Source organism: Anolis carolinensis, unplaced genomic scaffold (assembly GCF_035594765.1).
Source record: "Anolis carolinensis isolate JA03-04 unplaced genomic scaffold, rAnoCar3.1.pri scaffold_9, whole genome shotgun sequence".
NCBI classification, from domain to species: Eukaryota; Metazoa; Chordata; class Lepidosauria; order Squamata; family Dactyloidae; genus Anolis; species Anolis carolinensis.
This window is the reverse complement of record NW_026943820.1, coordinates 11,825,344-11,853,197: the sequence shown is the minus strand read 5'-3', so window position 1 is coordinate 11,853,197 and position 27,854 is coordinate 11,825,344. Positions and strand designations below refer to the sequence as shown.

General features: G+C 42.6%; 1 protein-coding gene across 1 annotated transcript in view; it reads right to left on the bottom strand.

Annotated features, from left to right (window-relative positions):
* Positions 1-26,612, bottom strand: part of mmp2 (matrix metallopeptidase 2) — a 44,247-nt gene extending 17,635 nt beyond the window's left edge. Inside the window, exons 1-5 of the mRNA XM_003222922.4 lie at positions 26,191-26,612; positions 20,232-20,458; positions 12,682-12,830; positions 9,470-9,598; positions 7,577-7,750 (exon numbers count right to left, since the gene is read on the bottom strand). Of these exons, the coding sequence (XP_003222970.1) occupies positions 7,577-7,750; positions 9,470-9,598; positions 12,682-12,830; positions 20,232-20,458; positions 26,191-26,394 (883 nt within the window). The 5' untranslated portion in view covers positions 26,395-26,612. The remainder of the gene's footprint in view (positions 1-7,576; positions 7,751-9,469; positions 9,599-12,681; positions 12,831-20,231; positions 20,459-26,190) is intronic.
* Positions 26,613-27,854: the final 1,242 nt, after the last annotated feature.

Here is a 27,854-nt window from a genome sequence, read left to right as displayed (position 1 = left end):
GTTTGAAGGAACGCGGAATCCGTCTTCCGGCCATGGCGTTGCCAACCAAGTTTACTGGAGAAGCTTCTAAGGTTCATGTTTTCCGTCGCCAATGCCAAGCTTATCTAGAGGCCCGTGATGCCGAGTTTCCCCAGGAAGACATCAAGGTGGCGTGGATTTACAGTCTCCTAGACGGGCCAGCGGCTAACTGGGCGACGGCTCTGTTCGACCAAGCCTCCCCACATCTAAGGTCAGCGCAACATTTCTTGGACCACCTTAAGGCGACCTGGGGAATCGAGGACAATTTGGAGGCAGCCGGGCACAAACTCCGCCGCCTCTTCCAAGGAGACAGACCCATGTCTCAGTACATAGCCGAGTTCCGAGTGCTGGCCCACAACACCGGCTGGAACGATGTTGCCCTCAGAGGACAATTTCGGGAGGGTCTCAACATTGAAATGCTGGAGGAAATCTCCAAGGTGGATCCTCCCCAAACGCTGGAAGCACTCATCGATCAATGTTTACGGGCTGAAGTCATGATTGCCAACAGGAAACAGTGGGTACGAGGCCAGGGCGGTAGAGCTGGGGTAAAACCCCCCGCTCCCGCCAGCGTTCAGCCGCGTCCAGTGTGGAGACCCCCACCACCATCCCCATACCCCAGAGGGAGCGAGGAGGTGCCGATGCAGTTGGGCAATGTGCGTCCCAGATTAGATGCCGCCGAGAAGGCCCGCCGCCAACGCCTAAATCTCTGTTGGTATTGCGGGAATGGGGGCCACTTCGCCAGAGAGTGCCCAGCCAAAGGGAAGCCCGCCGCCCGTCTTGCGGCGGCGTCCTCCACGGAGACGAAGGTGTCTGAGGCGGCTGGCGCACAGCCGGCGGGGGAAGCCAACGACCGGGCGTAAAGAGGCTCGCCAACCCGGTCAAGAAACCCATTCAAGAGCCGCCAACCGGGGTCCTGTTCCTTCTAGTGGTCACCTTATGGTCAGCAAAAAAGGGACCCGTCATGATCCACGCCATGATAGACTCAGGAGCTACCAACAATTTCATTGATAGAGAGTATGCCGACTCCCTGGGATTACAATATCATGACTTCAAGAATGCCCGTGTGGTGCAAGCCATCGATGGCCGCCCTCTCAAGACGGGCCCCGTAAGCCAGTGGTCGGAACCCACCAGGATGTGGATAAGGGAACATATGGAAGAGATTTCCTTCTTTGTTACTGAGGTTCCCCATTTCCCTGTGATTTTGGGGATTCCATGGCTGACACTTCACGACCCAAGCATCTCCTGGTCCAACAGAGAACTGCAGTTTGCTTCAAAGTACTGCCAAAACCATTGCCTCGTAGCCAAGGTCTGCCATGCCACAGACACCGAGCCCATTATCACCTTGCCAAAGAAGTACTCCGAGTATTGGGATGTATTCAATGAAAAAGAAGCCGAAAAATTACCCCCACATAGACCTTATGACTGTGCCATTGACTTGGTGGAGGGGGCCCCGATCCCGCGAGGGCATCTTTACTCCCTGACTGAACCAGAGCAAGAAGCTCTCAGGGAATTCATAGAGACAAACCTCCGCAAGGGATTCATCAGACCCTCTCAATCCCCAGCCGCCTCCCCAGTGATGTTTGTGAAGAAGAAGTCAGGGGAATTACGCTTGGTGGTGGACTACAGAGCATTGAATAATATCACCAAGCGGAACAGCTATCCCCTGCCCTTAATCTCGGATCTACTAGACCGACTTCGAGGAGCCAAGGTTTACACCAAGCTGGATCTTCGGGGAGCTTACAACTTAGTTCGCATCAGAGAAGGGGACGAGTGGAAGACCGCCTTCCAGACTAAATTCGGATTATTCGAGTCCCGAGTTATGAATTATGGATTATGCGGAGCTCCCGCAACGTTCCAGCATTTTGTCAATGACATTTTCCAGGACTATCTAGATAGGTTCTTGATAATCTACCTGGACGATTTTTTGGTGTTTTCTAGATCACAATCAGAACATGAGAACCACGTCAAAATGGTGTTACAACGATTGCGGGATCATGGACTTTATGCCAAGCTGGAAAAATGCGCTTTTGATCTACAAGAGGTAGATTTCCTTGGATACCGTATCTCGCCTCTAGGGCTCTCCATGGATCCAGCCAAGGTTTCAGCAGTATTGGAATGGCGGGCGCCAACTAACAAGAAGGAGGTGCAGCGATTCTTGGGGTTCGCGAACTATTACCGCAAGTTCATTCCAGATTTTGCCCGCTGGTCTGACCCAATCACTAGCTGCATCCGTGGAAAACAGCCCTTCCGCTGGACTGATCAAGCAGAGAAAGGGTTCCAGCAACTAAAGAAATTATTCACATCCCAGCCAATCCTTCAGCATCCAGATCCTGAAACCCTTTTTGTGGTGCAAGCGGACGCCTCTGATGTGGCAATTGGGGCTGTGCTCCTACAACCGGTGGGAGATCATCTTCATCCTTGTGCCTATTATTCTCGTCAACTAACCGCACCAGAGAGGAACTATACCATTTGGGAAAAAGAACTATTAGCCATAAAGGCAGCTTTTGAAACTTGGAGACATTGGCTAGAAGGGGCCAAATTTCCCATCGGAATCTAGAACATCTAAGAACTGCCCGCAAGCTAAATCAGAGGCAGCAACGTTGGGCTTTATTCTTTGAACGTTTCAACTTCCAGATTCATTATGTGACCCCAGCCCAAACCAAGCAAGCAGACGCCCTGTCACGTAAACCGGAATACGCTGCAGGACGCAAGGAGACCTTTGAATCCCAACTACTACAACCCGAGAACTTTGCCACGCTCACAGTGGGGAACACCAAATCCACTCCCATTGATTCAACTCCCTCTACTCCAGGACCCATCTGTGCTCAAGAAATCAGGGCTAGTCAGCAAGCAGATGCCTGGGCGCAGGACCAACTTCGTCAAGGTCTGCATTTTCCCTTTTCGCTTAAAGATGGACTGCTTTGCTATAGAAATCATGTTTATATCCCACCCGGACCGGGCAGGGAAAAAGCACTTCGTCTGTGTCATGACTGCAAACCAGCAGGGCATTTCGGACTATTTAAAACCATGCATTTGATCCTAAGAGATTTCTGGTGGCCCAAGATCCGCAAGGATGTGGAGAAATATGTCAACACCTGCCCAGTATGCCAGCGCTCCAAGATAAGAAGGGAGAAGCCCTCAGGGCTTCTACACCCCCTTCCTACCCCATCTCGCCCATGGGAAATAATTTCTGCGGATTTTATCACTGACTTGCCACCTTCCTGTGGATTCACCACGATCCTAGTGGTGGTGGACCTTTTCACCAAGTTAGCCCATTTCATTCCCTGTGAAGGCCTTCCCACGGCCCAAGAGACTGCAGATTTATTCCTCCAACATGTTTTCAGACTACATGGATTGCCCAAGAGTTTGGTCACAGACCGTGGATCCCAATTCACCTCTCGTTTCTGGAAGGCACTACAAAAACTATTGGGCATAGACTCTCGTTTATCTTCAGCTCATCATCCCCAAACGGATGGGCAAACGGAGCGCACCAATGCCACTTTGGAACAGTACCTTCGCTGTTATGTAAACTACCAACAGGACAATTGGGCTTCTCTGTTACCACTGTCGGAGTTTGCCTACAACAATGGAGTCCAGGCTTCTACAAAAGAAACGCCGTTCTTTGCAAACTACGGCTTCCATCCACGTTTCTTTCCCCCTGTCATTGAAACTTCAGAAGTTCCCGCAGCAGAAGAATGGCTGCAGGAACTCACAGCGGTGCAACAACTTTTGCTCCAGCAACTGGAACAAGCCAAGGAGGACTATAAACGTCACGCGGACAAACATCGCCAGCCGGGCCCCGAAATCAAGGTAGGAGATCGGGTTTTTCTGTCCACTCGCTTTTTGCCCTCCCATCGCCCTTGCCGGAAGTTAGATGCCCGTTACATTGGCCCCTATCCAGTGGTGGCGCAATTAAACCCCGTGACTTTCAAACTCCAACTTCCGCGTTCAATGCGCATTCACCCAGTGTTTCACCGCTCCCTGCTCCTTCCGGCGGATGGTGTGCGGCCAGATGTAGACCGGCCGGCCCCCGTTCCTATTTTGGTGGATGGGGAGGACGAGTTCGAGGTTCAGGACATTTTGGATTCTCGCTTTCACCGCCGCCGCCTGCAATATCTCATTGACTGGGTGGGTTTTGGCCCTGAGGAACGCTCTTGGGAAGACGCCTCCACAGTCCATGCTCCTGATCTAACCCGTCGCTTCCATCAGACCTATCCCGCCAAGCCACGACCTCGCGCCTCGGGGAGAGAGTCCCAGTTTGGGAGGGGCCTTGAGGAGGGGGATAGTGTGATGACTCATGGGCCTTGTAGTCCTGCTCATGACATTGTAATGCCTGATGAAGAAGAAAACTTGGGTTTTTTACCTTCCCAGTCAGAACTGGAATCTTCTCAGCCAGATCTTTCCCAGGCAGATCTGGGAACCTTGCACCTGCAAGAAAGTTGTGTCCCAGAAGTATGTCAAACAAACCCTGAGCCTACATCTCCCGTGTTCTCTCGCCATGAGTTTTGTAAACAACAGAGGGGTTTGGAAGCAGCCTCGCGCAGGAGTGCGAGAATAATTGCTAAGAATTTGCCAATTAAGCCTGCTTTCCATGAGAATCTTTAAGGAGTCAAACATCTGGTCTCAGAGATTAGCTTTCGTTTCTGGTTCCCAGAGAACTGCTCTCGGCGGGAAAGTTAGACTCTATATAGGTGTTTTACCCGCGGAGTAACTTTGCGGAGTCAATTCGTCAGCCTCCGGAGCGAGTTGTGTCTGGACAGCGCGCTCCGATTCAAGCCTCGTTCCTGCTCAAGCCTTGCCTTGTTTCCAGCCTTCGCTCCTGGTTCCCAGCCTTTGTTTACCTACGGACCTTGCCTTGTTTCCCAGGACTAAACCTTGCCTTGTTTCACAGATTTTACCAAGTTATTCCACGGACCTTGTTCTTGTTCCTCGTTACCTTGTTCCACGTTTCAAGCCTTGTTTTCAAGTATCAAGTTATTTTCTAGCCTTGCTCAAGTTCATGGACTAAAGGACCTTGTCATCTCCCCTCACTTTGCCTGGCAAAGTGAGTGTTTCGGTTATTGGATTACAACTTTGGACCTTAATATTTCATATTGGACATTGTTTTCTTGGACTAATTTTGACCTTTCCTGAAAGGTCTGCTTCTGGACTATTTCATACACTTGCTTTTATTAACTTTATATATTTCCTTAATAAAGATATTAGATAGAATCTGGCCTCTGCGTTTGGTTATTGGTGCTCTGTAGCCTGGGTCGTGACAGTTCCATAGTCTTCATACATTGCCACACACACTGTGTTGAAACACCTACAATGACTAGTTCTCAACTGGGAAGATGTCTTTGGACTTCCGTTTCCCAAATCCTTAGACTATTGGCAATGGGGACTGGAGCTTCTGTGAGTTGAAGGTCACCAATATCTGGGACAATAAGGTGGATCAAAAGAGTTCTGAGATAACAAGTATTATATATCATTTTCAAATCCTTTCTCCATGTAACCTCTCCACTGGAAAGCTAATTTTGTGGTGGGAGACTGAGATGAGTCATTCACTGGCTACTTAAGCTGTGTCCAGCTGTAGGTCTGGCAGCCTCCATATTTTAAGAGGATGTTTTAGAAGCTGAATCACAGCTCAATTGCAGAGAAAAAAACCCACACATATGGAAACTTCATACAAAGTTGCTTAATACTGGAATAACCACTGCCAAAAGGAGGCTTTTTCAATCTTTGCACAGAGAAGCAAAAAGTGGCAAACCAGACCTGAGTACAGTTAGCTCAATTCAATGTACTTTGGACACTTTCGTCTTCTTTCTCTTTTCAGCAATTCCTTCCAGAACTCTGCAAGAAGTTGTTGCTAACTTCCGGCTTTATATTTCTGCAGCTTGCAAAGCGAGCCACCAAAAATAACCCCCATTTCCCGGGATTCTATAAGTAGCCTTCTCTATTCCCTTGGACTGGTAAGATGGAACAGGATGCATAATTTCATATATGTCGTGCTTTAAATCAATTGTACTTTGACTTTTGTTTTGAGAGTTTTTAAATTGCATTGTGCTTTTTAAAAAGTTTGTAAGCTGCCTTGAGTCCCATACTGGGAGACAGGCAATCAGTTAATTAATTGGATTGCTGTGAGTTTTCTGAGCTGTATGGCCATGTTCTGGAAGCATTCCCTCCTGACGTTTCGCCTGCATCTATGGCAGACATCCTCAGAGGTTGTGAGGTCTGTTGGAAAGTAGGTAAGTGGGGTTTATATATCTGTGGAATAATGTCCAGAGTGGGAGAAAGAACTCGTTTGAAGCAAGTGTGAATTTTCCAATTGGTTGCCTTGATTAGCATTAATTAATTAATATATTAATTAATATTTTAATTAATTGAGTCCATAATGTGGCTAAAACTGGGGTGCCAAGGACTTGTGGGAATAGATAGAGTAGAATCCTTTTGTACTAGTTCTGCATGTGTTTATTCAAAAATCATTTCCATCGGATTTCAATACCCTTTTTTAATGTTTATACATTTTATATGGATACTATAATAAATATGCATTCATATATGTTCTTTTGCTCATTTATAAAACCTAAGTTTCCTCAACAATCTTCAGAAAAATGTCAAATCATGGGATTACTGGACACTGGGTCAGGGAAGTTATGCTCCCCCTCTATTCTGCCTTGGTCAGACCACACCTGGAATACTGTGTCCAATTTTGGGCACCACAGTTGAAGGGAGATGTTGACAAGCTGGAAAGCGTCCAGAGGAGGGTGACTAAAATGATTAAGGGTCTGGAGAACAAGCCCTATGAGGAGCGGCTTAAAGAGCTGGGCATGTTTAGCCTGCAGAAGAGAAGGCTGAGAGGAGACATGATAGCCATGTACAAATACGTGAAGGGAAGTCAAAGGGAGGAGGGAGCAAGCTTGTTTTCTGCTGCCCTGCAGACTAGGACACGGAACAATGGCTTCAAACTACAGGAAAGGAGATTCCACCTGAACATCAGGAAGAACTTCCTCACTGTGAGAGCTGTTCAGCAGTGGAACTCTCTGCCCGGGACTGTGGTGGAGGCTCCTTCTTTGGAGGCTTTTAAGCAGAGGCTGGATGGCCATCTGTCGGGGGTGCTTTGAATGCGATTTCCTGCTTCTTAGCAGGGGGTTGGACTGGATGCCCATGTGGTCTCTTCCAACTCTACTATTCTATGATTCTATGATTCTATGATTCATACTGGTCCACACATTAGTTTGGTAAGTATGAATCAGGGTAATATAAATCAGTTTACTTATGGAAGCAGATTGAATAATATCCTTAGGTTTGCCCAGACATTAGAATCCTGTGGTTTTCTTTAGAGGGATCCACAGCTTTCTTGCCATAACCCAAGAACCTAAACATATATAGAAATGGTTGATGTCCAATCCAATCTTTTGATATTTCTCAGAATACAAGAAGTTATGAACTCCAATAAAAATGAATCTACCGATTGGTCCAACATGGAAACAAAAATATTAGGCCACACTGATAAACCTCAAACCCCTTTGATTTCCAGTCATAAGGCCAGGTGTGATAGCATTGGTATGCAACTTACATTCGTGGGGGCAGAATCCGTATTTGCCATCTGTATCAAAGTTGTATGTTGTCGAACACCAAAGGAAGCCATCGCTGCGTCCTTCATTAGTACAGCTGTTGTATTCTTTGCCATTGAACAAGTAGGGGAATTTGCAGAACTCTCCATCTGCATTGCCATATTTCACCCTAACAACTTGAAAGGAGAGGGGAGAGAATCTGTCAGCAATAGTCATAGTCAAAACACAGCCTTTGTCTGCAGAATGTGTTGACTGGAACTTAAAAACAACTTGGCTACAAATGGAGCTAGCTCAGAAATTACACTGAGAGAAGATCCACCTGGAAGTACTACATAAGTGATGTTATTTTCACAATCTGGAGAGCTGTTATGTGATTCAGCAAGGATCCAGCAGTTTGTTTTTTTACCACTATTATTAATTCCCTGGTAACTGTTTGCCAAGGACCATAAGCACAAAAGTTGAGGTTTCTGATCCTGCTTAGCCTTCAAAATCAGAGAAGATCTCATGATGGTATGGTGACAATGAAGTATAGTCAGCCCTCCATGAATTCTGTAGTCAAGGATTGAACCATCCATAGTTTGAAAATACATCCCCTAAAAAATCCCCAAAACAACCTTGATATGGACATTTTATATAAGGGACACCATTTATTATGCTGTTTTATACAATGGGACTTGAGCATCCATGAATTGAGGAATCTACAAGAGGTCCTAAAACCAAACCACAACAGATAGCAAGGGTTCTCTGTATCTAGTTCGTTGTAATTAATTCCTTTTTTCAGTAATGAAATTATGTCATAAAAGGAGCTTGGAAATGTCCCATATCAAGCTGCTACTGATATTTCTACATGCTTTGAAATGAGCCTTGAAATATTAGCATATATGCTAACATATTAATGGTAAATCATTAAAGAAAATTAATTAGTTGATAATAAAAAATAGGGGAAAAATAAAAATTCACACCAGCATTTGATTTGTTAATTAATTTTGTTTAAAGCAGTTCAATTAAAAATCCCATTAGATATTACTGAAATGTTCAATAACCAGTTCAAGTACAGTAGAGTCTCACTTATCTAAGACTCGCTTATCCAAGCTTCTGGATTATCCAAGGCATTTTTGTAGTCAATGTTTTCAATATATCATGATATTTTGGTGCTAAATTTGTAAATACAGTAATTACAACATAAAATTACTGCGTATTGAACTACTTTTTATGTCAAATTTGTTGTATAACATGATGTTTTGGTGCTTAATTTTTAAAATCATAACCTAATATGTTTTATAGGCTTTTCCTTAATCCCTCCTTATTATCCAAAATATTCGCTTATCCAAAGTTCTGCTGGCCCGTTTAGCTTGGGTAAGTGAAACTCTACTGTAATTAGAATGTTATTCAAAAGTGATGTTGTTGGCTTTTAATGATTCAAATATTAAATGCTTTTTCCAATTTTCCCCCCAATTGTCTTTACAAATTGTCACAAGGTCAAGATGGTGAATATAATTTTAAGGCAGTGATTCCCGACCTGTGGGTCCCCAGATGTCTTTGGCCTTCAACTCCCAGAAATGCTAACAGCTGGTAAACAGCTGTGGCGCAGGAGGGAGAGCAAGCCAGCTGCAATTAACTGCAATGAATCACTGACCAGGAGGTCATGAGTTCGAGGCCCGCTCGGAGCTATGTTTGTTTGTCTTTGTCCTATGTTAAAAGGCATTGAATGTTTGCCTATATGTGTAATGTGATCCGCCCTGAGTCCCCTTCGGGGTGAGAAGGGCGGAATATAAATGCTGTAAATAAATAAATAAATAAATAAACAAACTGGCTGGGATTTCTGGGGAGTTGTAGGACAAAAACATGTGGGGACCCCAGGTTGAGAACCATTGTTTTAAGGAGTTATGTCATACCCTGTCCTTCACCCAATGTCCAAAGTTCGTCATCATCAAAATGTGAGTCTCCTCCCACGCCTGGTCCGGGTGCAAATGCATGAGCCAAGAGTCCATCTTTGCCATCAAAAGGGTATCCATCACCATGTTCTACAAGAAGAAGAAGAAAGAAGAAGCCAATTAATATGTTATTCAACAGAGTGAAGCCTAATATCTAAATGACAAAGATTACACTGATGTAACAGTTATTCTATTAAGATATATCCAAACCTTTTCACATGACAGAAGCCTTGCTTGTCTCTACAATGCTACATTAGCCCAGTGCTCTATCGGCTCATATTTGGGCAGGGAGTCTAATCCAGACTTTGAGAACTACTACTGGACCTTTCCACATAGCCATATAACCCAGAATATCAAGGCAGGAAATCCTACAATATCTGCTTTGAACTGGAATATATGCAGTGTGGACTCAGATAACCCAGTTCAAAGCAGATATTGTGAAATGTCCTGCCTTGATATTCTGGGTTATATGGCTGTGTGGAAGGGCCCACTGTAGACTAGAAACTTTATTTTCTGTGAGAGGTGGACTGTATAAATAACACAGCACAACACAATTTTCTTGGTTTTTATAATAATAATGATAATGATGATGATGATGATAATAATAATAATAATAATAATAATAATAATAATAATAATAATAATAATTAGAGTCGGCATTGACGAAAAACAACAGGAAAAACTCAGTCGCTATCAGGACCTCAAGATTGAACTTCAAAGACTCTGGCAGAAACCAATGCAGGTGGTCCCGGTGGTGATTGGCACATTGGGTGCTGTGCCAAAAGATCTCAGCCGGCATTTGGAAACAATAGACATTGACAAAATTACGATCTGCCAACTGCAAAAGGCCACCTTACTGGGATCTGCACGCATCATCCGAAAATACATCCCACAGTCCTAGACACTTGGGAAGTGTTCGACTTGTGATTTTGTGATACCAAATCCAGCATATCTATCTTGTTTGCTGTGTCATACAATATATCAATAATAATAATAAGTTTATTTATATCCCGCCACCATCTCCCCCGTACGGGACTCGGGGCGGCTCACAGAAATACCAGATACAAAACAAAACAATGTACAATACATCAATAAACAATAACATGCACCAATTATAATGTTTAAACATTAACCAAAAAAAAGAAAGAAAAGAAATGAACACATTTACTAAAAACATAGAATTAAAAACAGTGAGGTTGTCAAGGTAGATTTTATGTCTGTTCCTGGAGTTATTTGTGGCACTTTTTCAGAAAATTGCCTTGGATAGAGCACATCATCTCTAGTTTCTTAGATATGGTTATCATAGTTTTCTATGGGTCAGCAGATGGTGACTGCTAGATGGCATATGTTCTGTATCTCAAAAATTAGAGATAATAATGGAAAACTAGTGCCATTTTTGGAATCAGCAGGTCAAATATACCCAGAAATAGAGCTGACACTTGAGACACCAAAATGGGTGTTGGTCCTTTCCCATAAATATTTCCACCCACCAACTGATATCTATAATGACTTTGAATATGGATATATGTCTTTTGCCCTGGGTTTTCCCAAGTCTTCATGGGTGAAGGACAGTTCTTGGCTTCCCCTACTTATTTCACTGTAAGTTTTTCTTGGAAAAGAAAAACATCCTGGCATAGCTATAACCTTGTTATTCATCACTTTCTGACCACTGGCCTGGCAACTGTCCTCTCCATGGTTGCTTTTGCATCACTGTGGGCTTTTTTGGTCTGAGAAGATGCCACTTGAAACAACCACCCGTCTCTTGAAGCCTAGCCCTCCATTTGGCACCAGCAATACTGAATTAGATTGACATGATAGGAAAGCAGAGTTGAAAACAGCAGTTCTTTCTTATACAGGGTTACTAACTATGACCAGGAAAAAATGAATAAGGTTGATTCAGGTCTTTTACTTAATGGAGATTGAAATAACATCTACATTGGGTTGCTGTGCGTTTTCTGGGCTGTATGACTTTGTTACAGAAGCATTCTCTTCTTAAGTTTCACCCACATCTGTAGCAGGCATCCTCAGAGGTTGTGAGGTTTCTGAGGATGCCTGCCATAGATGTGGGTAAAACGTTAGGAGTGAATGCTTCTGGAACATGGCCATACAGCTTGGAAAACTCACAGCAACAGGGTGTCCAAGGTCATGAAAGCTTTCAACAACAACATCTAGATTGCTTTCTTCTCTCCAGCCAGCCACATTTAGTTAAGTCATACAATTTAAGGGCTGTTATAGTGGACCCAGGGCTCATAGGATGAAATAAATGGAACTTGTTGATGGCTAGAAACAGTGATGCTATAATTTTTCTGTGTAGCAGAAGTGGGACCAAAAGCATGAGAATGTGGAAGAAGGAGGCCCATGAGCATTAACACTGTCTTCTTTCCAGGACCAAATAAAACGTTGTTGTTCTTCCTTATTGTAGTTGGCCTTCACATCATTTCTGACTTATGACAATCCTTAGATTAACTTATCTCAGAGATTTTCAGTACTGGGAGTGTATGAGCCTCCTGGGTCACACAGAGGTTTTCATGTCTCATGGTGGGGAAGAGTTTCATGCATGGAGAGATATATAGAGGAGAGAGAAGGATGAGTCAGAGGGCTGGATTTACCCCCAAGTAATACTATTCCTATTTTGATATCACAGTCTAACAAGTTTTGGGCCTTCAATGATCTGGATGTTCTCCAAGAATCTAGGAATTAGTGAGGGATGAGATACCAAAGCATTACATGTTCCAAGTCATGTCACTTTTTCATTATGGTGATATTATCATCCTGTCTATGGATGTTGGGGCCCCTGGTAGCACAGTGTGTTAAAGCACTGAGCTGCTGAACATGTGGACCGAAAGGTGCCAGGTTCAAATTTCAGGAGCGGAATGAGCACCCGCTGTTAGCCCCAGCTCCTGCCAACCTAGCAGTTCAAAAACATGCAAATGTGAGTAGATTAATAGGTACTGCTCCGGCGGGAAGGTAACGGCGCTCCATGCAGTCATGCCGGCCACATGACCTTGGAGGTGTCTATGGACAACGCAGGCTCTTCGGCTTAGAAATGGAGATGAGCACCAACCCCCAGAGTCGGTCACGACTGGACTTAACATCAGGGGAAACCTTTACCTTTACCTATGGCAAGATGCTACATTAGTCTGCTTGGAGTAGCCATTATTGTTATTATTTACCCCATCGTCCAAAATTGATCATGATATCTGCTTCCCCATCATGAATTCGGGAGAAACTCAGTGGTGTGACATCACTCCAGACTTTGAAGGCTCGGGCAAAAGCATCATCCACTGTTTCAGAGTCCAGATCTGGGGTGTATCCTAAAATCCTAAACAATAAAGAAGGAAAAATACTGGTGAATATAAATAAGAATATTGAGACACATGTACAGTATCCTATTCAAGTAGTGGCTTCCATAGGCAGAGCTATTCGAGGAAGTTTATTTCAGTGGAAATCTACCCAGGGCTAGGTCCAAATTGACCCCTGTATCCTTGCTGGTTGTGTGAACTCCCCATTCCAATGGTTAGAAACTCAAAAGGAGCTCAAAGGGTGCTCACCAAAGCGTCGTCTTCATCATGGAAAGAAGTGACAAGTGGAGTGCCGCAGGGCTCCGTCCTGGGCCCGGTTCTGTTCAACATCTTTATTAACGACTTAGACGAAGGGTTAGAAGGCACGATCATCAAGTTTGCAGACGACACAAAACTGGGAGGGATAGCTAACACTCCAGAAGACAGGAGCAGAATTCAAAACGATCTTGACAGACTAGAGAGATGGGCCAAAACTAACAAAATGAAGTTCAACAGGGACAAATGCAAGATACTTCACTTCGGCAGAAAAAATGGAAATCAAAGATACAGAATGGGGGACGCCTGGCTTGACAGCAGTGTGTGCGAAAAAGACCTTGGAGTCCTCGTGGACAACAAGTTAAACATGAGCCAACAATGTGATGTGGCTGCTAAAAAAGCCAACGGGATTCTGGCCTGCATCAATAGGGGAATAGCGTCTAGATCCAGGGAAGTTATGCTCCCCCTCTATTCTGCCTTGGTCAGACCACACCTGGAATACTGTGTCCAATTTTGGGCACCACAGTTGAAGGGAGATGTTGACAAGCTGGAAAGCGTCCAGAGGAGGGCGACTAAAATGATTAAAGGTCTGGAGAACAAGCCCTATGAGGAGAGGCTTAAAGAGCTGGGCATGTTTAGCCTGCAGAAGAGAAGGCTGAGAGGAGACATGATAGCCATGTACAAATATGTGAAGGGAAGTCATAAGGAAGAGGGAGCAAGCTTGTTTTCTGCTGCCCTGCAGACTAGGACACGGAACAATGGCTTCAAACTACAGGAAAGGAGATTCCACCTGAACATCAGGAAGAACTTCCTCACTGTGAGAGCTGTTCGACAGTGGAACTCTCTCCCCGGGGCCGTGGTGGAGGCTCCTTCCTTGGAGGCTTTTAAGCAGAGGCTGGATGGCCATCTGTCGGGGGTGCTTTGAATGCGATTTCCTGCTTCTTAGCAGGGGGTTGGACTAGATGGCCCATGTGGTCTCTTCCAACTCTACTATTCTATGATTCAATGGCTGCTTAAGAGCGCTGGTGATGACATAGATGATAATTATCCTTCTGGACATAAAACCAGGCCAAGACTGCTCAGAAGCCCTGGGATATGTGGAAGTTTCCAGTAAAGTATTTCTTGTCTTTGTTAAAAGTGAGGCAATTGATCCTCATCAGATGTGATTATCCATAGTAGAGACAATGAATGGTTCATATGTGCTTAGTAAGGGATTTGAGGCCATCGTAGACACACTCCATGTCAGTGTTGTGAAAAATCTCCTCCAGCTTTTATTCCAGACTTCAAATATTTTTTTTCAAAGCCCCTGCACCTATTTGGGGATGTGTTTCAATGCCTTGGATAACTACTTCAAACTAAAAGATAAAACATAATCACTGTTCTCCCTGATAAAGGTATAGATGCCTGAGTACAGGGAAGGGGCAGAGCGAGCAAGCATATCTCTCCTCCCACATCCACATGTTTCTTATTTTCATAGAAGGGTATCTACTCATCATTACCTCCAAAGTTGGAGACTTATGATCTCATCATATGGGTGTGAAATTGGTGGCATGCGCCGGTCCGCTTTCTTCTTTAAGACGGACCCCACCAGCTCTTATTATACTCCCCACTGCAACTTCTGGTCAGGCTCCATCTTTAAGGAGAAGGCAAACCATGTTGTCTTGGATCAATGGGGGAAAGCCAGGCGGTGAACGCTTCCCTCCGTGGGATGGGAACATGGATGAGTTGGGTGATGCGGGGCATAGGGCGATGAGTTTTCCACGCTTCCATGCATGCACTGCTGGAATTGCCACAAGCCGTTGCAATTCCAGCAGCATGTCTGAAAAGGTCGTGGGAGCCCTTCTACTCTGCCATATATACTCGAGTATAAGCCTAGTTTTTCAGCCCTTTTTTTAAAACTGAAAAAGCCCCCCTCGGCTTATACTCGGGTGAGGATCCTGGTTGGCTTATATTTGGATCAGCTTATACTCGAGAATATATGGTACAGTACATTTATTATTTTTCTCTATTATTATTGGTATTATTACATTTATTATTTTACTCTATTATTATTACATGTATTATTGTACTCTGTTATTGTTGCTACTATTACATTTATTTTACTCTATTTTATTATTATTATTAAAACATTTATTTTTTCACTCTGATCTTACTATTATTATTACATTTATTATTCTACTCTATTTATTTTTACATTTATTATTTTCCTGTATTTATTATTATCATTACATGTATTACATCTATTACTATTAAAAGGATACATAAGCACATTTACATTGAAGAAGATGAGAATAATGATTTAATCAGACTTAAATGATTTAATCAGCTTGGGCTGTGGCACAGGCTGGAGAGCAGCTGCAATGAATCACTGCAATGAATCACTCTGACCAGGAGGTCATGAGTTCGAGGCCTGCTCGGAGCCTATGTTTGTCTTGTCTTTGTTCTATGTTAAAAGGCATTGAATGTTTGCCTATATGTGTAATGTAATCCGCCCTGAGTCCCCTTCGGGGTGAGAAGGGCGGAATATAAATGCTGTAAATAAATAAATAAATAAATAAAAATAGACAGTCTTATCTTAAATTAGAGCTTGATGTAAATATTCAAAAACATTTAACCTACTGATGCCTCAATTAATGTAATTTTATTGGTATCTATTTTTATTTCTGAAATTTACCACTCTCGGCTTATACTGAAGTCAATGATTTCCCAGGTTTTTTGTGGTAAAATTAGATGCCTCGGCTTATATTCGGGTCGGCCTATATTCAAGTATATATGGTAATCCAGATTATCTACATTGAACTGCCATATAATCCAGTTCAAAGCAGATAATCTGGATTTTATATGGCAGTGTAGAAGGGGTCTTTTATGAGAGATGCTCCTATCAGTTGCAAGAACTGATGTGGCAAATGTTCAATATAGTGCCACAATAGAGTTGTATTAAATAAGAGGTGAATCCCACTTTGTGTTCACTTGAACTTACTCCTGAGTAAGACAGTTTACATTTGTAGCCTCTGACATGTCTATTCTATCTCTTCCTTTCATTCTTTGCTTGCCTGCTTTGGTGACATTGCTCATTCTTGCCTTTCAACATCATCTCTAGGAGTTTCAGGGGGGAAAGGCACACATGTAGACACTAAACACTGAGCCTTGAGGCATCAAGTGATATGGAAATCATTAAAAGACTCCCACTGTACGCCCTCCATGTAAAACCAATCCAAAGAGACTTTTAATGGACGATGAAATGCTTGTTAAAATATGCGCAGTCCAAATCGCTCTGTAATTTCTGGTCTGCTTTCTTTCTGCAGACATAACATGGCTGTGGGGTTAATATCATCTCCAGCTAGAAATGCCAGATCAACTTTAAAAGAGAGAGAGAGAGAGAAAGGCAGACACTGTGGAGCCTGCGGTGTTTTGTTCCATGAACGAATAGCAGAATTTGGAAGAAAGGAGTAACCATTATTATGCTTTTTTAAAAAAAATCACAATGTTCTGGAATAATGGGACAAATGTTGAAAAGAAGAAATGATCTTTGCTAATATAGAACACAAAACATTTAGGAATAGCTATAGAAAGAATACTTGATTTGCAAAACCTGCATCACACCCATGGTTTGCTCTACCAGAAATTGACCACAAAATCATAATGGAAGATCTAGTACTACTATCTATCTATCTATCTATCTATCTATCTATCTATCTATCTATCTATCTATCCACATAATAAAAGTGAAAATCTGTATGTGTGCATGTGGCACGGTTGTCTGCTCACACAGATAGCCTCCGGCCTCCACAAACAGGCTACAGTTCCCAGTGCTGAGGAGCCACCAAGTCACTCCCTCCCAGGACATTGCAGGTTACAGCGAGCACATACCAGTGTTCCTTTCTTTCTCCATTTGCATGATCCCACCCACTGCCTCTCCCTTAACCCTTTCCTACCCTTTCCTATGGCATGCAGCAAAAAGAGGAATTGATCAGCAACTGAACATACCAGAGAGGTTTGGGGAGAATTCACCATGATTTATAGGAGTTGTAAGTGTTGTGGTAATCTCTGAGTGGTTAGACTCAATTTAACCCTCTCTGGGGGAGATTCCACCAAAATCAGCAGAGTAGCAAAAAGCAAAAGCGTTCAAATGCAGCAGTTACTTACACGGGGTGAGCAAAGAAAAGCCTTTGACCATTTAGGATTGCAATGGACTGCAGAGTCTCAGTAAAAGTTCAAAAAGTATTTATTCAGGTAAAAAGAACTCCATTGTAGATAGAAAGGCTTGGGAACTGTCTAGTCTACTCTAGACTGGTTTCTAAGGAAAAATAAGAAAGGAAAAATAACAAACATCTAAATAGTTATATCTTGCCAGGAGAGATGGCGAGATGCTTCTTGTTAGCTAGAAGAACAAAGGGAGAAGAGTGAACCAAAATGGTTCCAACCTCATGGTCCAGTTTATTGGGGCCATAAAACATTCTGACCAATGAGAAGTTAGTGTCCCTAGAAATTCACATTTCTACTAACTTCAAAGTAAGGGATGTAACATAAACAGGATAGAGTGAAACACAGTAAAGCCTGTCTAGGCATACTTTGGAAACAGGCATGTCTAGACATGTATTGTTCTGGGCATGGCCCCATGTGAGCCGCCCCGAGTCCCCATTGGGGAGATGGTGGCGGGGTATAAATAAAGATTATTATTATTATTATTATTATTATTATTATTATTATTATTCCCTCAATCTAACTCTATCATCTATCTGACTACATTTAGACTTGAGTAGTCCAGGATGATTCCCAACAGTAAGGACTGGGATGTATAGTTCACCTGCAATCTAAGAGCACTCTGATCCCCACCAATGATTGACCTTGAACTAACTTGACACACAGACCCGACATGGCCAAATTTGCATACTGCCAGTGTTTGGGGGTGATTGACTTTGACATCCAGGAATTATAGTTCACCCGTATTTAGAAAACACTAAACCCATCTGATGATGGATCTGGACCAAACTTGGTACACAAATTCAACATGGCCAACTGGGAATACTGGTGGACTCTGGAGGAAATTGATCTTTATCTCTGGGAGTTATACTTCACTTGTATTCTGTGAGCCCACCAGTGATGGATCTGGGCCAAACTTATTTATTTATTTATTTATTTATTTATTTTATTTTTCAAACTTATATGCCGCCACTCCCCTAGGGCTCGGAGCAGCTTACAAGAACCGGCTAAAATCAACAATTTAAAAAACATTTTAAAAACATCTTTTAAAAAAATAAAAAATCTTAAAAACATCCTAAAAGCACCTTTTAAAACATCAGCAAAAGAACTCAAAAGCCTGCCGAAACAGGTGTGTCTTACATGCCCTGCGGAAGGCCAACAAGTCCCGCAAGGCACGAACTTCAGGTGGCAAGGTGTTCCACAGAGATGGCGCCACTGCTGAAAAGGCTCTGCGTCTGGTTGCAGTTAGACGCAAGGTCTTGAAACTGGGGACTTCCAACAGGTCTTGGTCCTCAGAACGGAGGGATCTCTGGGGTTTGTAAGGGGTGAGGCGGTCCCTCAGGTACATCGGCCCTGGACCATGTAAGGCCTTGAAGGTAAGCACCATCACTTTGAAAGTGATCCGGTGCTCAATTGGTAACCAGTGCAGCTGCCGTAAGATTGGTGTTATGTGGCATCTTATCGGGACTCCCGCAAGGAGCCGGGCAGCTGCATTTTGCACTAATTTGAGCTTCCGGATCACCGACACAGGAAGGCCAATGTAAAGGGCATTACAGTAATCCAGTCTCGAGATGACCGTAGCCTGGATCACCGTAGCCAGGTTGTCCCTAGACAGATAGGGGCCCAGCCGTCTAGCCTGCCGAAGATGAAAAAAGGCAGTTTTGGTAATGGCGGAGACCTGGGCCTCCATCGTCAATGAAGGGTCCAAGAGGACTCCCAGACTCTTTACTAGTGAAGACGGGCGTAGCACTTCGCCATCCAGGGTTGGCAACTGGATATCCCCACTGCCCGGTCGGCCCAGCCATAGGATCTCCGTCTTTGCTGGATTCACCCTCAACCTACTGGAACGCAACCATCCAATAATGGCCTCGAGGCACTGGTGAAAACTGTCGGGTACAGACTCCGGTTGGCCTTCCATCTTTAACACAAGCTGAGTGTCGTCAGCATATTGATAACACTCGAGCCCGAAATCTCGGACCAGCTGAGCAAGTGGTTGCATATAGATGTTAAACAACAGAGGGGAGAGAATGGCCCCCTGAGGAACCCCACAATGTAGAGGGGACCTCTCAGAGACCAGGCCTCCCCTCTCCACTCGCTGTCCACGGTTGTGAAGAAAGGAGGCCAGCCAATTTAAAGCTGTCCCCCTAACTCCAGCAACGGCAAGGCAGTGGGTCAGAAGATTGTGATCAACTGTGTCAAATGCTGCTGTGAGATCCAAACTTGGCACACAGACCCAACATTGCCAACTTGGGGTGATTGACCTTGTCATCAGAGAGTTATAATTCATCCATATTGAGAGAACACTGAACCCAAGTGACGGATCTGGACCAAACTTGGCACACAGATCCAACTGTGAATACTGGGGGAGTTTTGGGTGGGTTGGCCCAAGATTTTGGAGAATTGTAGTTCACCCACATCCTTATGCATTTTCTAATGGAAGCATTCATAAAAAAACAAACAAAAGCAAAGACTGAGTTTTTTTCTAAGACATAGCGTAACATATAACCTGATTTTACCATACATCCAAAACCAAACAATGCCTTTTTCAAATAACCTGGGCATTGCTGGATACCCAAGCTACTACTACTACTACTACTAATAATAATAATAACAATAATAATGTATTAATTACCTCTCTTGATGGCTTGAGGTAGGGTACAACAAAATCAAAACACCTGAATATAAAAATACTTAGAGAAATGTTCTCTCAAGGAATCTAATCCTTCCATCTTGTCTCTGTGGTCAACTTCTGACAGAAGTTGACTATAGAGTTATTTTCTTCACAAGTACATATGAAGATGCTCTTGAGAAAGCGTCCATTAGTAGTCAAAACAAAGAAACCCAACTGAGAGTTGCTCGTAGCATCAGAGAGCAGTCATGAAAAAAAAAAAACAAATCTTTTCTTAATTAGCTCCATATCAAGAATATTAGGAAATAAATGATTTTCTTCTTCTGCAACATACCTGTATGTGATCAGATTTTTCTCCCATTTTGGTTTCCTTGGGAAGAAATTGTAGTTGGCTACATCCGGATTACCGCAACGAGGCTTCCTCATGGTTTCTACAGTGTTTTGATCCAGTTCTCCGGTCTGAGGAAGCCCGAAGAATTTCTGCATTTTCTTCAGAGTATCTTTCAGCACAAAGAGATTGCAGCTGTCTTTGGGGCACCCATAGTACTTGTTGAGGTATTGCTTTTACAAAGAAGAAGAAGAAATAGATACATTTGAACAAGTTTTTCCATTCATCCTGAAAATGCACTTGATCATATAGGCTGGGGTTACACAGACATATAAAAACCAGATTGTCTGCTTTGATAATCTGGATTATATGTCAGTGTAGCTCCAACCCTAGATTGAGTGTGAAAATTACTAGAGGATCAGAATGGTGATGATGGCAGATGGAAGTCAAATGTGAATGGTGCTTAATTTTTAAATAAACAGGTAAGTCTAGACTGGTGACTTGAACAGAGATGAAGTAGCTGTAATTCTAAGGCTGTTGTAAATAAAATACAAGCAAGCAGGATTCCTCAATCAAATGCCCTCATTATGACCATATGGTCTAAGATTGGTTATATTTATTTATTATTTACAGTATTTATATTCCGCCCTTCTCACCTCGAAGGGGACTCAGGGCGGATCACATTGTACGCATATAAGGCAAACATTCAATGCCATATAAACATAGAACAGAGACAGACGCAGAGGCAATTTAAACCTTCTCCAGCTTCCAGCTTCCTGAGGGTATGCTTGATTCCAGCCACAGGGAGAGCAGCTGCTTCATCATCCACTGTGACGGCACTTCCTCATTCCAACGGTGGTTGGGTGATTTTTAGGGTGTCGTAAATTAGCCTCCCCACATATAAGTGGTACCTACATTTCCTACTTGATAGATGCAACTATCTTTCGGGTTGCTTAGGTCAGCAATGAGCAGGGGCTATATTTTATTTTTAATTGTTGGATGCTCACCCTGACACGGGCTGGCCTCGAACTCATGACCTCTTGGTCAGAGTGATTTATAACCAGCCTGCGCCACAGTCCAGTTGGGTCCAAAACACTGAATGAGAGGACAGGATGGGATAGTAGGGCACTTCTACACGGCCATATAAGGGCTGAAAAATTAGGCTTATACTCGAGTATATACAGTAATTCAGTACTTACTTACATTTAGTTCTTGCAACTCACTTTAGGGGGGAGGGGGAGGAATCATATTTTGTTAGATCATTCCAACAATTCAAGCCAGAACTACTAATGGTAAGGAATGCTGGGATTTGGAGTCCAACATCTGGAAGGTTGTATGATTCCCATCCCTATTTTAGACCATTTCCACTTCCTGACAGAAATTTACATTGCTCAACCAAATAACTTCTAAATGTCAACATCCACTTGAAAGACAAAAGAACGGGAGCTTACTGACAGTCTTGACTATGCAACATAGGAAACTTGTGGCTCCGATCATCACATGGCTGGATTTATCATTAATTATAAACAGATGCTTCAGGCAGACTGGAGTGGCTGCTATGATTATTTTTGTCTGTGGGTCATCATTGTTGGAAATCTCTCTTTTTTAAAGAAACAGCTGTGCATAACACATTTAGGCACACCCATTCTTTCGAAAACTGAGATGTCCCAAGGCTCTTTCACACCACATAATTATAGCAGTATGTTTCCTCTTTAATTGCCATGGTTCCATTCGATGGAACACATGGACTGACAGTTTAAGAAAGGATATCTAGAATTCTTAGCCAGGGAGTTTTAGCATCTCACAATATTGCAAACCCCAAGATAGGGATGCAGTCATGGCAGCTGAAGTGGAGCCATCACGATGTATTGAAAACATTGACTACAAAAATGTGTTGGATAATCCAGAATGTTGGATAAGCGAATGTTGGATAAGTGAGACTCTACTGTATTATTTTACTCTATTATTGTTGTTACTTTTACATTTATTTTACTCTATTTTTATTATTAAATACATTTATTATTTTACTCAGTGATGACCCACATGTAATTTATTACTACATTTATTATTTCACTGCATTTATTATTATTATTATTATTACGTTTATTATTTCACTCTATTATTATTAAAAGGATACATAAGTACATTTACATTGAAGAAGATGAAAATAATGATTTAATCAGAGTTGAACAGTCATATCTTAAATTACAGTCTGATGTAAAGATTCAAAAACATTTAAACTACTGGTGCCTCAATTAATGTAATTTTATTGGTATCTCGGCTTATACTGGAGTCAATGTTTTCCCAGGTTTTTTGTGTTAAAATTAGGTGCCTCGGCTTATATTTGGGTCGGCTTATACTCGAGTATATTCAGTAATAAGATTCCCATTATCTTTAATTGGCATTAACAATTGAATGTAGACCGAATATGTAATTAATACAGTAGAATCTCGCTTATCCAATATAAACAGGCCAACAGAATGTTGGATAAGTGAAAATGTTGGATAATAAAGAGGGATTAAGGAAAAGCCTAGTAAACATCAAATTAGGTTATGATTTTACAAATTAAGCACTAAAACATCATGTTTTACAACAAATCGACAGAAGCAGCAGTTCAATAACCGGTAACATTATGTAGTAATTACAGTATTTATGAATTTAGCACCAAAACTTTGCAATGTATTGAAAACATTGACTACAAAAACATTGACTACTAAAAGGCAGACCGTGTTGGATAATACAGAATGTTGGATGCGCGAAGGCTAGATAAGTGAGACTCTATTGTAGATGGAATACTAGGTGGGAGAGAAGAAAGCAAAATCAACACACTGCCCTGGGTTACTAATCTCTACAATGTCAATGGATGAACCTCCATGGGAGTTTGTCATTCAGACATGTCAAGAGTAAGGTATCCACTTGGTTAGCCCTCTTATAGTTTCAGATGAAGGTCTTGAAAGAGCTTAAGGTAAAGGTAAAGGTTTCCCCTGATGTTAAGTCCAGTCGTGTCTGACTCTGGGGGTTGGTGCTCATCTCCATTTCTAAGATGAAGAGCCGGTGTTGTCCATAGACACCTCCAAGGTCATGTGGCCAGCATGACTGCATGGAATGCCGTTACCTTTCTGCTGGAGCGGTACCTATCGATCTACTCACATTTACATGTTTTCAAACTGCTGGCTTGGCAGAAGCTGGAGCTAACAGCCGGTGCTCACTCTGCTCTCTGGGTTTGAACCTGGGACCTTTCAGTCTGCAAGTTCAGCAGCTCAGCGCTTTAACACACTGAGCCACCGGAGGCTCAGTGTGTTTAAGAGCTTACAAGAGTAATATATGCATACAGTGGTTCCATATACACAATCTGGAGACTGCAATTTTGAAGGTCACATTAATAATATCCATCCATTATTGAGCACCATGACAATGGATCTAGTCTAGATGAGACAACCAATAGGCCTTAGGTTTAAGTATTAATCTCCAGGCTGCAATCTTCCACTCATTTACTAGTATGCATGCCTTGTATCCCAAAGACTTAGCATCCCCTCTGACCTTGGAAGCTAAGCAAGGTCAGATCTGATTATGACTTGGATGGGAGACTACCAGTTTGTACCAGTTACTGTAGGATACATTTAAGAGGAAGGAACCAATAAAACCACCTCTGAGTATTCATTGCCTATGAAAATCACATCTCCCCCTAGGCACCAGTGCGATCTCTTAGATCCTCTGGGGAGGCCCTCCTCTCGCTCCCACCACCATCTTAAGAATGGTTGGTGGGGACGAGGGAGAGTGGCTTTCTTGGTGGTGGCTCCCCGTCTTTGGAACGCCCTCCCCAATGAGGTAACAGCGCTCCATGCAGTCATGCCAGCCACATGACCTTGGAGGTGTCCATGGACAACACCAGCTCTTCAACTTAGAAATGGAGATGAGCACCAACCCCCAGAGTCAGACACGACTGGACTTAACGTCAGGGGAAACCTTTACCTTTACCTCTTATTGTGTGTTATAGTCACTGATTTATTAATTTGTTGTGACTGAAATGCATTTTATATAGTTTGTTTTATTGTATTGTATATTGTTGGGCTTGGTCCCCATGTAAGCCGCCCCGAGTCCCCTCGGGGAGATCGGGTGGGATACAAAAATAAAGTTGTTATTATTATTTGAAAATGATTAGCTCCAATTCCCATTCTGGTCACTGGCTAGGACCCTGTTTTTAATTTTACCCACTGCCCGGCCCCAATACATCTCTCCTGGCTCTATCCTGGCCACCAGTTTGTACTTATCCATGACACTTTGTTGCCCTGGCCCAGCCTCTCACAATTGTCTAGGCCCACCTTGGAATTTTGTCCATTGGCAATTTGAATTTTACCCAATGGATTAGCACTGAAACTGGTTTTAACTCTAAATGAGTATGTTGTGTTAATAGTAATTATGTTGATGTCTTATTATGGTTTTATGTATGTTTTTTGTGTTGGTAATTGAATGTTTTAGCTATATTGGAAACAACCCTGTGTCCCTTTGGGGTGATAGAGCGGTATACAAATAAAGTATTATTATTATTATTATTATTATTATTATTATTATTATTATTATTATTATTATTATTATTATTTGAATCCAACCCGGGGAGAGTGTGGATGAGCTTCCTCTATCAGCTCCAGCTCCATGCAGGGACATGAGAGAAGCCTCCTACAAGGATGGTAAAAACATCAAAACATCCGGGCGTCCCCTGGGCAACATCCTTGCAGACGGCCAATTCTCTCACACCAGAAGCGACTTGCAGTTTCTCAAGTCGCTCCTGACACACAAAAATATCATCATCATTATTATTATATGACACAGCAAACAAGATAGATATACTGGATTTCATATCACAAAATCACAAGTCGAACACTTCCCAAGTGTCTAGGACTGTGTGATGTATTTTCAGATGATGCGTGCAGATCCCAGTAGGGTGGCCTTTTGCAGTTGGCAGATCATAATTTGGTCAATGTCTATTGTTTCCAAATACCGGCTGAGATCTTTATTATTATTATTATTATTATTATTATTATTATTATTATTATCTATTATTATTATATCCTATGAAATTCATAGCGTCACCATAAATCTACAGAAAACCTGATGGCATGTAGACATGTGCATTGTAAGCCTCAGCAAAAGTTATTTCTGAGCAAGCTTGTGTTTGGTTCCCATTCTATGAGAGTAGCCTAGCTCACATTGAGCACAAGGGAGTTTTTTTTAATTTTCAGAGGAAACATTCCTAAGATTGCACTGGACAAGTTAGCATATAGATCACTGTTATAGAAACATTCTTTTCTGTAAGTTCATTTGTAAAAACAAAGATGAAAAACACATTGTAATGCAGCACTATCATTTTAAAATGTTACATTTTAGATACCATAGATCTTACAGATCTGGAATAGCTTTGAGGGACAGCTTACTGTGTCAGACAGACCTGGGTTCAGACTAGTCATGACTCTTCCTGAAAAATGAAGCCAGTTCAAACTGTAAATAGTCCTTTGGGGTAGACTTAAGTGTCATCTCATAAATTACCAAAAGATAAGTTGAGGAATGGCTTCAGCTGCACCAATGATAAGGCTTTGTGACAAGGAGGTGGAAGCAAGCAAGTAAACAAATAAAGAAAAAGAACAATTATTGTGAACAGAAACTTTTTGTGCTCAATACCGGGGTCTTTCTATTAAACTGGCTGATATTTCAATATGTTGTTTGTGGACACAGCTACAGGCTGACCATTTCCTCCTCCCCCAAAATGCACCCTTTTCATTCTTCAAAGGTTTTACAAGCAGAAACGGACCTTGCATTGGAAAACTGATCAGATTACTTTCTATTTCTTGTCCCCAAACCAGTAATTTTGCACTTACAAAGTGATGGTTATGGCTTCAGAATGAGTCAACAGGACAGAAGATGGTGTTTCTTCTCCAAGAGGTAGAGGATGTAATTAAATCAAACTTACCAAGGCCAGTTCTTTGTCTGTTTTGGGAGAAACATCCCCTGGAAACTTAATGATGGGCGATGGTATCAGTTCTCGGCCTGCTACGTCTTCGGAAAGCCTGAACGTTGGTGGTGGAGGAGCCGACGTCGGGTGGAAGATGGAAAGCTGGAGCAAAAGGACTTTGCAAATGCACCCAACAAACTTGAAGGAAAGATGGATCTCCATCTTGTTGAAAATCCTATTAGTTTCTTGTGTCCTCTTTTTCCTTCTTTTCCTGAGAAGAGCTTCCCCACTTTGTCAGTGAATCCAGTTGTTGTAAAGTCCCATCTGTTGCTTATCAGCAGGACATCTTCGCCTTCTGCAGGGCTCTCTCTGCTTTTGCTTGCTCCAGCAATTCCTTTGTATGTTTTAAAACATCCAGATGCCCAGCCTCCCAAACCACGGAGAGGAAGTCTGAAAAACCAGTGGAAACATGAAGGAGGGGGGAAGAGGGCAGTTGCCAGATGTGTGTTTTGCTGGAATTTTAAGGTAGTAACAGGCAGATCATGGGTTTAATACATGCATATACATTGGCGCATAAAAAGCAAGATGGGGAGAAACCAAAGGAAGTGTTTCTTCACGGGACGACAACTGGAAAAATCATTTTCTCTGGATAAATTGCTATCAAAACAATTTTTTTTTAAAAAAGGGGATGTCTTTAAACAGGATTTCACAACATTTTTGGAACTAAGAGATTGTCTAGGCATATAGACATTAGTGAAACACTTCCTTGGATTGTGATTGTGAATTGAAGTGGATTAAATCTACTTTGGTGATAAGCTGTATAATGCTTTTCATCTTCCTTGACGTGAAGCTGGATAGAACTACCAATATTGTCCATACTATCCTTAAATTCTTCAAGGCCTTGTGATGGAATTTGGGAGAAGGGATGGACTGCTCACTTGATCTTTTGCCATGGCTTTGTGTGTGTTACTGTGTACATCTGTGTTTGTATTTGTTGCTTTTCTCATTATTCTGCATACGGTGTACACTTAATGGTGCAATAAGAGTCTTTGGACCACAATAATATTTTGTTGTTGTTGTTGTTGTTGTTGTTGCTGTTGCTTTCTGGCTGGTGAAATGCTAGTCTTTGATGCTGAAGGAGCTGGTGATGTTGAAGGCTTTGGGGTGCATCTACATTGTAGACATACTTTAACTGCCATGGCTATATGCTATGGAATTATGAGAGTTGGATTTTGGTGAGGTAACAGCATTATTTGGCAGAGATAATGAAAAACTTAGGAAATTATAATGCTCAAGACCCTATAGCAGGCATGGGCAAACTAAGGCCCGGGGGCCAGATTCGGCCCCTGGAATGCTTACCTCAGGTCCTCCTTATTTACTCTGTCCTTTTGGCATAAGGACAAGGCAACCCACAGCAGCTGAGAGCCCTTCGGAGCACTCTCAGTGTCAGTGATTCCTCTTCTTCAGAAGAAGAAGGGGAGCAGGAAAGTATTCATGAATTTAAGGGTGAGTTGGAGTCTGAGGAGGAGACTTTGCTAGTACACTCATTCCAGGAGAGGTGAAAGGAAACAAGCAGAGATGTCATTCAACTAGATTAGCTGCCAGAAATGCAGCTGAGCAATTAGGAACTGCCCTAGCAGCTGTGAAGGGACCCAGGGCTATAAAGCAGAAGCAGGTGCAGC